The 10616-nt window shown below is 33.4% G+C and overlaps 1 protein-coding gene across 2 annotated transcripts; it reads left to right on the forward strand.

Annotated features, from left to right (window-relative positions):
- Positions 1-214: 214 nt before the first annotated feature.
- On the forward strand, positions 215-10374 carry LOC141717740 (uncharacterized). Of its 2 annotated transcripts, XM_074519927.1 has the most exons (18): positions 227-441; positions 531-629; positions 1246-1328; positions 1446-1530; positions 1643-1729; positions 2427-2488; positions 3243-3424; positions 3512-3572; positions 4296-4473; positions 5696-5734; positions 5833-5894; positions 6005-6041; positions 7185-7234; positions 7315-7384; positions 7751-7826; positions 8700-8779; positions 8884-8952; positions 9885-10374. In XM_074519927.1, the coding sequence occupies exons 1-18, from the start codon at positions 385-387 to the stop codon at positions 9942-9944; spliced, it is 1437 nt and encodes a 478-aa protein (XP_074376028.1). In that variant the 5' UTR covers positions 227-384; the 3' UTR covers positions 9945-10374. The 2 variants fall into 2 exon arrangements, 1 of the variants encoding a protein (XP_074376028.1); XR_012573745.1 differs by lacking the exon at positions 9885-10374 and having other exon boundaries at positions 215-441; positions 7696-7826; positions 8884-8941.
- The last annotated feature ends 242 nt before the right edge of the window (positions 10375-10616 follow it).

Below are 10616 nucleotides of genomic sequence, written 5' to 3' on the forward strand. Positions count from 1 at the left end.
ATTTTGAATAAGCAATAATTAAATTTGTCCACGATAATAAAAATTATAATTTATTCTTATTATTACCATCCTTTATTTATTTTAGTATTTACGATTAAATATAGTTTATTTTATAAAAATAATGCGAATTATACATGGCTAGCAAATAATGTATGAAGAAGTATGAACTAGCTCCACAGAAACAAAAAGCAAAATACAAAGAGTGTGTCTGTGATTGTGACTGTGCGTATTTTTATACACACAGTCTGCAGAAGAACACGTAATACTAATCAGGTCCGTGTACATACACGGCGCTCGCTTAACTTCCTTTACGACTTACGTTCACTAATATCTCTCTCCCTCAACTCTCTCTCTCTCTCTCAACTATCTCTCTCTCTCTCTCCAATGTCGAATCAAGCAATCTCTCTGGAAGCAATCGACGACGTTGATGACTTCGTATCGGTATCCATCTCACACCTTCATTTATACCTGTATATATACATTGTAAGTAACTATTAAGTATAAATGTATAATTGAAATTTGAATTGCAGGAGAATGAACAAGAGGATTATAATACTATATCACATACGCATCTTCATCAACTTGTTACCAAAGCTAACCAAGCCTTTCGTCAAAATCGCTTCGAAGAGGTTTTTATTTTTTTATTTTTAATTACTGCTCTGTAGCTTTATTAGTGTTTGTTATAACTTACTCACTGCTTGCCTGTACTGCTTTCAATTTGATTTTAGTCGAATCACGGATTCTATGGTTTAGTGATCTAGCTTTCGAGTAAAATTCAGTTATATATTTTTCATCACGAGGCTTTATATTTCAATTGATGCTCATTTTGTTAGAGATTATTGAATAATATGTTTTATCTTATAATTGGAATGTACTGAAGTAAGTAACCGGAAAAATGTTTGCACATTTTTTGTTTATTCACGTGTAATGCAGGAGTGTTGGAATATGTAATAGTTTCCTTGTTATGTGATTTAGCTTTCGAGAAAAATTCATTTATTTATTATTATTCATCATGAAGCTATATATTTTGATTGATGCTTAATTTGTTATAGATTATGTAATAATATGTTGGAATCGTCACGTTTTCAATTTATCTACGTGTGTTAAATAGGAGTATTGAAATTTGTAATTAGAGTTTCAGTGTGATATTGTTTGTTGTAGGTTAATGAAAATATCGTGGTTCCAAAGATAAGGTCACTCTTGTGTGTTATCATTTGTGCTGATAATTTGCGTTTATTTTTTCAGGCAATCAGTTGTTACTCGAGGGCTATTAATATTAAACCTAATCATCCTGTTATTCTAAGCAATCGATGTGCTGCCTATCTCAGGTTGCAGTCTGGATACTTCAATTTGATATCACATTTGTTATGAACACAACCATCTTAAATATAAACAGATATATTTTGAATTCTTTAACAGTTACATCTTGAATGAATTGTTACCAGGATTTGTCAGTTCCTGGTAGATCGTCCTCCATCAGATTCTGAATATCAACCATTAAGCGGGCTCGATCCAACTATACATGCTGGAGTATGTAACTTACTTTTATTGTAATTAATGTGGTATTCCTTTTGAGCTTAATGGAATCAGTACAATATCCATTACTAATACTGCATTAGCATGTTTATAAATGTTTTCCTAGCTTGCTCTCAAGGACGCTGACAAATTGATAAACCTTCAAAGCGATTCAGTAAAAGCACATATTTTGAAGGCTGATTCACTCATTTTGGTACGAAACCACTGTTATAATCCTGTCATACATTTAAATTGGGTTTCACAATTGCTACTTGTAGACTTTAATTGGGTTTCACAATTGCTACTTGTACAATTCTCTTGCATTCTTTCAACGTCACCTGATATTTTGCAATGATCATAGTTACCCTTTCCTTAGGGTCAATCTTTCCCTGTCCATGTCGCCGCCTTAACGGGGCGTTTTGATGCATCATGAGAATGGGAATGGGGGGGGGGGGTTTGGGATGGGAATGAAATGGAAACCCAAAGGGTATGATGGTTTGATTTACCCTCCTAGAGGGAATGGGTTCCCATTCTACAGTTCACACCACTAAATCACTAATCCAAACACTCTCATCTGGGTTTAAGGCTCCGATATCCGTAAATGGGCACATTCACCATGAACCAAACAACCCCTAAATAGGACTAACATGCTTCTTGTCTACTAACTTCTTCCCAAGTTTCTTGTGAACTTTCATCTGATGAAACATTTCCAGCATGCATAAAATTGGATCTCAGATATAGGTATTCATTTTCTTGAATAGACACTGTTTCAGATTAACATTCACTTTCCGGAATCTTAGACCTTTATATGGTCCTCACATGCGATGCATTACTAGTTCCTTGTGATATCTGTCGAGTGGTCAATGATTTTTATAAGCTAAAACTCACTTTCATATGATATTTTTTGGCAGTTACAAAGGTTTGAGCTGGCCCATGACGTAGTTCTCTCGGGACTCCACATTAACCCTTTAAGGTAATGTAGGGCCCTTTGCCTTACCTAAAACCAAGTACTGGTTACTCAAAGTTGGTTTTGGAACTTAAATTTTTTTAAAAGAATTAGTAAATTTATCACTTATAAGTTGTTATCTTTTGGATAGTTTGATTAATAAAAAATTACTGATTAGCAGTGTTGTAAAGTCACTAATTGACACGATAACGTTCTCACAGTTAATCGGATAATATAAGATGATATGATAATATCTGTGGCAGGGTAATATAAATTCTTGTTGAAAATTTTAAATATAATTTTGAAAGAACATACTTTTGACCTACTTTTATCTTATGAACCTATAAGTCAATCTAGCACCCTCATAAATAAAACAAAACACCATCATAATTAATCCAGTAGGTTGTCTTATTATTAATTTAATTCTTTATAATTAACCAAAATATGCGAGGGTGGTCAGATGTTCTTCCGAACACATTCACTCAATGGCATGGAAATATAGCCCTCTAATCTCTTTATAATGTGACTATGTGAGGGAAGCTTCCATGTTATCCCTCACGTGGCTAACCGATATATATAAATAGTAGGAAAAATAATCAAAGCTTAGAGCATATTATTTTGGTTCATCATTTTACCTATTTAGTTGCTTGTTATTTTGCCAGTCTTCGATATTGTACCTTTTAAGTTAAATATAGATAATGGTCATATTTTGTACTCGTAACTTTAATCCTCTCATTTGGTATATATAGAGTACTCAACATTTGTTTCTTTTTGGTGAAAGTACTCATCTACAGAATTTAGCAAGAATGACAAGTAGTACAGTGGGGAGGAGTAATCATGAGATAACTCTACGTAGCGACGACTTTGATTGTACTGTTTGCTTAAAGCTAATTTATGAACCTGTTACAACCCCTTGTGGACACTCCTTTTGCCGTTCTTGCCTATTTCAAGCAATGGACCGATGTGAGCGTTTCTAGCGAGTCCTCCATTTTTAAAATTTAATCAGTATTTACTTTGTTTATTTAAGTGATCCATTCTTGTCATTGATAGGTAACAGATGCCCATTGTGCCGAACAATTCTTTTTATAAGTCCTAGAACTTGTTCAATCAGGTGAGTATAATATTGGAATTTAGTTCATACTGTTATACTTGTGTAGTTTTCCTGAACTTCGTGATGAGAACATATCACTTGGCGCTGTCAAACTTTTTGTTTTCCATATATTTTATTTTAAATGGTCTCTCATTATTGGCTATCCTTTTCGAATCTCTAATTCTGACTTCAAATAATATGCCATCAACCTTTCAGTATAAACCCAGTGATTGTAACCGTTTCTGCTAAAGGAGCGGTTTGAGATTTTTATGTATTAAACGGTAGAGGAAAAAAGATCAATTTTTTTGCTGTTTCTTTTAGTCCAATTATTCTATTACTTGACATGCACAGAAAAACCATGTGGATATGAATTATTATTAAAAGTGTCTACTGACATTTTTAATTATGCTTTTCATAAAATTACTTGTTCTCTAGATAGACCTCAAGAACTACAAGACATTGTAAGGTTCTTATAGAAATTTAGAACTTCCAATTTTAGATAGAGCGGAATAGGATCGGAATATCTGAAAGCAATCAAATTTGTTATATGCTTCAATTGTAGTAGTTTATAAATGCTTAATGGTATTTCTGGTTGTCATTGGTTGATTGGCATCTAAAATGATAAGTTTCTGATACACTAAATCTTTGCGATGTGTTTCCACTAATTTTTAAACACAGCTTACTTATTTCCTGACTCTAAATGATGTTTACACTGTCTCATAATTTCTGTTTGTTTATTTTAAGTGTTACACTGAACAACATCATACAAAAGAACTTTCCAGAGGAATATGCAGAAAGAAAGTTGGAGCATGAAAATTTAACAACCATGGGTGCTGATTTGTTGCCTCTTTTTGTCATGGATGTTGTCCTACCTTTCCAAAAGTTACAACTCAACATATTTGAACCTCGGTATAGACTTATGGTGAGTTCAATTTATGGTGGTTAACCCATTTAGGTTCCTCTAAAATCTAAATAAATTTCCGTTATTTAGTTTAGCATAAAAATAGAAATTTCGTGATTTAGCAGAAAAAAAGTAAAAAAAAAAGATCCTGGTACATTGCATTAGCAGAATTTGAGATAGTAGGCCACAAAATGTGTAAAGTGGTGTAGAGTACCCTAGACATGAAAAAAACATTTAAATTGGATTCAGTAAATTTGATCTATTGTTGAACATAGTAAGTTCCCATCAATTAAGATTGCTTTAATTAATTTGAGTTTTGAATAGGACTGAATTTTAATTGAGCTGGTAATTCTTTAACATCAATGGGATGAAATGGTAACCAGGCATTAGGATACATTGATCATAGTTGATAAACTTATATCTGAGTCTTGTCTGGTTCGTGCTGTCGATATTAGCACAGTTCTTCTGTTGTGTCAGATATCACCAGAGGCCATTAAAGGGATATATTGATGTATGTATTTAGGGGCTAGTGCCTATTTGTGCACCTTACGTATAAGTTGAGAGTATTGAAACCGGCTTATATAAGTTAAATTATGAAAAGGAGAAAATATGTGCTTATATCAGTCACCTATTCTTAAATTTGCAATTTGACTCGAGGAAAAATCAATATTTGTTTTTTTTACTAATAATGAGTATGTGTTCTAAGAATTCTCAGGTGAGTCAGGGTCGAACCCAGGACCTAGGATAAACTCTTAACCACTTGAGCTTTCCAACCGTGCTCAATATTGTCCGTTTTAATTGAAGCTTGTAGCCTTTTTTTTGTTATATATGTGTATTACCTCTTATTAGTTATATTTATTTAAATAAATGATCTAAATTGATAAATTTGCTTGAAAATCATAAAATAACTTAAAGTAGCAAGTGACTTTTTTCAAGTTAAGCCAAATGGGGGAAAAAGGATATATAATTAAAGTTAAACAACGCTAAAAGACTTGGGTCTTAAAGATATTAAATGTAGATTGGACTTGGTTACAAGATTCCACAAAGTCCTCAAGCCAAGTTCAAGAGAAAGGGTTGACAAACAATAATAATAACAAAAAGAAAAATTTTAACTTGAAGCATAAGGAGCATTCTTATAATGCTCGTTTGATTCATTCTTTTTGAAATGAATTGTTTTATTTAAAAACTCTTTCTGGTTGATAATACTAGTCATAGTAGCTTTTTCTTTTTTATGAAATTGTAGGTAAGGCGGATAATGGAAGGAAACCGAAGAATGGGAATGGTAATATATCCTTTTTTTCTCAATTAATTGTCTATTTTTAATGAAATGGTAAAGGAATCCTCTTACAATGTCCACGGGGATGTCTCTGATTTATATAGGTTACCATTGATTCTAGATCCGGTTCAGTAGCTGATCACGCTTGTGAAGTTGAGATCACTGAGTAGGTTTAGTCGATCCCTTGTCCAGATTCTATGATTTACATGCTATCTTACCTAAGTTATATGTAATATTTGTGGAGTACATTAAACATTTTCTGGTTAAACTTTGTAGTTGCGAGGCACTTCCAGATGGACGTTTCTTTCTAGAGGTAAGATATGGCTTCATCACATTGCTTATGTCAGTATTTCATGAACATGCTTATTGGCTCCTTTGCAGATGCATTTGCCACCTGTTAATTATGATTACGGCGTCCTTTATTGTTATCTATGTCATGGAAATTTTATTCTCTTGGTTAGTTTGGAGATAATATTTTAAAAATTACTTTGTCCCCCCTTTCTTTTTTATTTTAAAGTTTGGAAATGTTCTTACAGTCGATGGTTGGTTATTTGAGACTCTATGATCTACTTGATATCTCTTCTGTCTGACTACTTATGTACAATTTAAATAGATAAAACATGTAGGGTTTTTATTGTGTCTTGTCCTCACAAGGAAGGAGTATCTATCACTTGTCAATTGTCACCCTTCAAAAAAACAAAGCTTCAAGTTGTTCGATTAATACTTTTCAATTCAGAGCACCTTCATAACTTAATACTTTTTATATATTTAGGAAGTATATCCGGGAAGTATAGTGTACTACCTACACTTTACAATGTCTTTCGCCTTTTGATACTTCCTGCACCTCAAAAATTTTCCAACATCTTGCCAAACCTTAATTTCATCACAAAAGCTAGGGGTTTTTACGGCAACAACTTATCTACTTCTAGGTGTAGGGATAGTCTCTGCATACATCCCACCTTACAGTGACCTTATCTCCAGGTGGGTCATACGTATTTCTGGAAAGTTTTGTTTGTTTTTTCGTTATAAATGGATAGTCCATTTACTGAATGTACATGATCCTACAGTGAATACGAAAGAATTTGTACCCAATTTATTTGTTTTTAAATTAAACTTCGCAACTCTAGTCACCATTTTGACAGAATAACAACCTAGTCATAAATTAACTTTTCAACTATGTAAGGATCAACCAGATTTTTAAAGTTTCGCTACTCGGGTCACCATTTTACATTTAGCTGTGATTTTACTATTTAAAATTGGGTTCTTCTACAATATTGTACTGAAGTTGGTAGGGTGTTGGATAAGTTGACACTTGACAGTTAAAATTAAGAAACCCAAATCTGAGACCTAAAGAGAGAGCAGTCCATCTGCATCATATGGACTTATCTGCGACAGAGGCTATTCATTTCTTCATAGTGCTGTGATGGCTAGTCATGTAATATTACTTTGTCAACAGGTTGAAGGCCGTAGAAGATGTCGCATAATTGAAAACTGGGATCAAGATGGGTAAACCAATCTGCCATGTCTTCATTAGTCATAAAGTTTTGTGATGGTTGCTACATTAATGCCCTTTTCTGATTTTGAAGGTACCGGGTTGCTGAAATTGAATGGATACAGGATATATGCCCCGCCGAAGGAACAGAAGAGAGATTAGACGTAAGTGCACTGTAGTTTTGAGTTTACATGGAGGAGAGTTTTTGTCAGTGGCTTGCTATGTTAGTAATTCTTTTTCCTCAACTTGCGTAAGATTGAGAAGTAATGCAATGCTCTTTTGAAAGGAGAATTGTAGATATTGGGCACATAGAGCATTGTAGATTTTGGGCAAATCAGTTAAAGAGTGAAAGACCTTTATCTTTTGGATTACTGTTTCTGAATTACTTGCACTACAGGTGCACTGATATGTTTTTGAATCTTATAAGAAGTCGTTCATGTATGATGTAGCAAGCATGATCTTAAACTTAATGCAGAATATGTGTCCAAGACCAACAAGATGTCTTGACTATAATATATGGATGCCTGTAGTTACAGGAAACGGTACAAAAAGCAGAAGAATATGCTAAATCATGGATGAGGACAGCACAAGAGGCAGCTCAAGGAGGTAATTCATCAGAGACAATATTCTATAAGATTTATTATCAATGTTGCTTATAAAAAGCTTTTTAGGAGGATAAACACTGTACTTGTGCGAAGCATTTCCATAAGTCATTCACTTCCTTTGGTTTCTTTTCTTGAACATAAATATTACAATCATCTGATGTGCGATCATTCAAGAAGCAGGTCATATACAAATTTGACATGGTGGCAGGCTAGCAGCTAAAAGTTGTTTAGGGCTTGAATTTTGAGATATTTTAAAAGTTTGGACTTGATCGTGAAGTACCTATAAGCAATATGATTCACTAAAGTTGTTTATACCTAGAGAGAAAATTCCACATTTCTCAGATTATTGCATATGCATGTGTGTGTGTGTATGAGAATAAAGTTCCTGCAGGGAACTTTTCCTAAGATATGTATGTAGATCAAATTAAAATATTATACACTTTCCTTGTTACATAATTTCTAGTTATTTTATTTCATTAGCACATATACATTTGACCCTACACATGCCATGTGTCATCCTTGTATTGGATTTTTTAAACTTTAACTCAGGAAAGTTCCCTGAGGAAACCTCAGGAACTTTATTCTCATATATATATATATATATATGCATGTATCCTTGTTCTATTCTCTGAATATGGGCGTATTTGTACTTGCAAACCTGAAAGCTAGTGAACCTTAAATTGGACGCTTTTTCATGTGCTGTAATTTTTTGTATCATCGCCTCTCTTTAAAATTTCTTTTCATATATTTTAACTAGTTCCAGGAACAATAGACCTTATATTATCTATTTGCATCTACGTGATTAGTAAGATTATGACCATGCTTTCAGTTGTATACCTTTGCTTAGTGATGACAAATATGATTTTATTTGTAGATCAAGTACGCCTAGCGCAGCTCCACAAGGCTGAAGAATTGATGCCCACAACAAATGATCCGGAGCACTTCAGTTTTTGGGTATGTGTCCGTGCGCAGACGCACTAACAAATTCAATTTAAGAGTTAAAGCCACCTTTCCACCTTTAATTGCTAATGCTTGTTACTGATCTGAAACTTTTTCAGCTTGCAACTCTAACTAATCGGAGACCATCAGAAAGACTAGACCTCCTTCGCATGAGAGATACGAACGAGGTAACAATTCTGTAAAGTATTGAACCTCCATATTGAGACACATGTGTTGTGGTTGACAAGTCAACTCGTCCATGCTTAGTTATTCTCAAAACAACTGAAGTAAGAACAGCATACCGGTTTCCTATAACATTTTTTGTATCAGAATTGTATGATAATTATTGCAAGTCAGAAGAATCAAATAAACACATGAAATCAACCCATTTATTCAGAATGGTGTACTATATATGGTCATATATCATCGGATTAATATATTAATCTTGTAATGGGCATTCAACTATTTTAAGACAATTGAATTTTATATGCAAGGAAACCGAAATAAGAAAAAACAATTGTAGTTGGATTATTTGGGCCAGAAGGCCCAGAACTTTAGTTCCATTAAGTCTTTTTAAACTAAGCCCTGCAGCCTGTATTGCAGTTATATTGTGTTTATCCCTAAAATCTATTGTTTTTATCCCTGAAATAACTTCTACTCCTGAAATCAGTTACGATTGAAAGATTTATTCAGAAAACATTAATGTATTTTGTGAAAGGTGGATAGCTATAGAACTTTTCTTTTTGCTTATAAGTTTTATAAAACTATTAGACTTCCTTGCTAGACCTATAGTTGTAAATATAATTGTTATTGTTGATACGGCAACATCATAATCATTTTCCTTTAGTCCAAGCTTTTCTGGGGTGACTAATAGGACTTGTTCTTGAAATTGTGCGAATAGATTAACTTTTGTACTTGTCTTCCATGATTCTTTTAGTAACTACTAGTATAGTAATAGAAAGTATGTTAGTGGATTGAAAATGGTAGATAACTAGAAGGTGCACACTACTTATTCCCTCGCGGATACTTTACAATCTAGCTTTGCAGTACATAGTATTTTCACATCAAAATTGTGTTGTACATTTTTTGATGTGTACTTATATATGGATTTAATTTGCAGAGGTTAAAACGAGGGCTCATTTACTTGAAAACTGAAGAACAGTTCTGTAGATGCCAATAGTGACAACGTTTCTGCACTCAACCGTTATATTGTTTATATGTTATTCAAAATTCTTATGTACGCATGTTGAGATTTTGGGAAGAAGAAATAAAGAGAAGAGAACAGAAAGAAAAGCCCAGATACATATGTAATAGATTTTAAAGACCCCATATCCCGTATTCTGAAGTATGTAATTTATTTTAAAGTTGGTTGCAATGTTGCTTCAGAGTGCAATGCTGTTATTAAACTGCAAATGTGAGATGCAATATAGTTGAAGTTGTCAATAGACACACAGAGGTGTATCAATATGTTCCATTATTTTTTTCCTCTTCGTGCTAGGCATGATGAGCATTTACTAAAGCTAGTTACCTAGGGCACTATTTCCAGAGTTTAGCTAGACGTGTAATATAGTTACTCTGCAAATTACTCTAAATTATGTTCCTCGTGCTCCGGTTTTGTATTGCAATTTATCTTATGAAATAGATAATTATCTAGAATCAGGCATAAAGGTAACACATTAAAAACGAAAAAGAAAATTTGACCTTGATTTTCAATATGATCCAGGATGGTAAGCCTCCGGTTTACAATAATTTACATTTACAACAACTCCATTAATATGAATTCTGACACATAGAAAAACGAAAAAGAAAAGTGCACCTTGATTTTTAACTACATCCATGCATTCAAGTTCTA

The sequence above is a fragment of the Apium graveolens genome, chromosome 4, assembly GCF_009905375.1.
Source record: "Apium graveolens cultivar Ventura chromosome 4, ASM990537v1, whole genome shotgun sequence".
NCBI lineage: Eukaryota > Viridiplantae > Streptophyta > Magnoliopsida > Apiales > Apiaceae > Apium > Apium graveolens.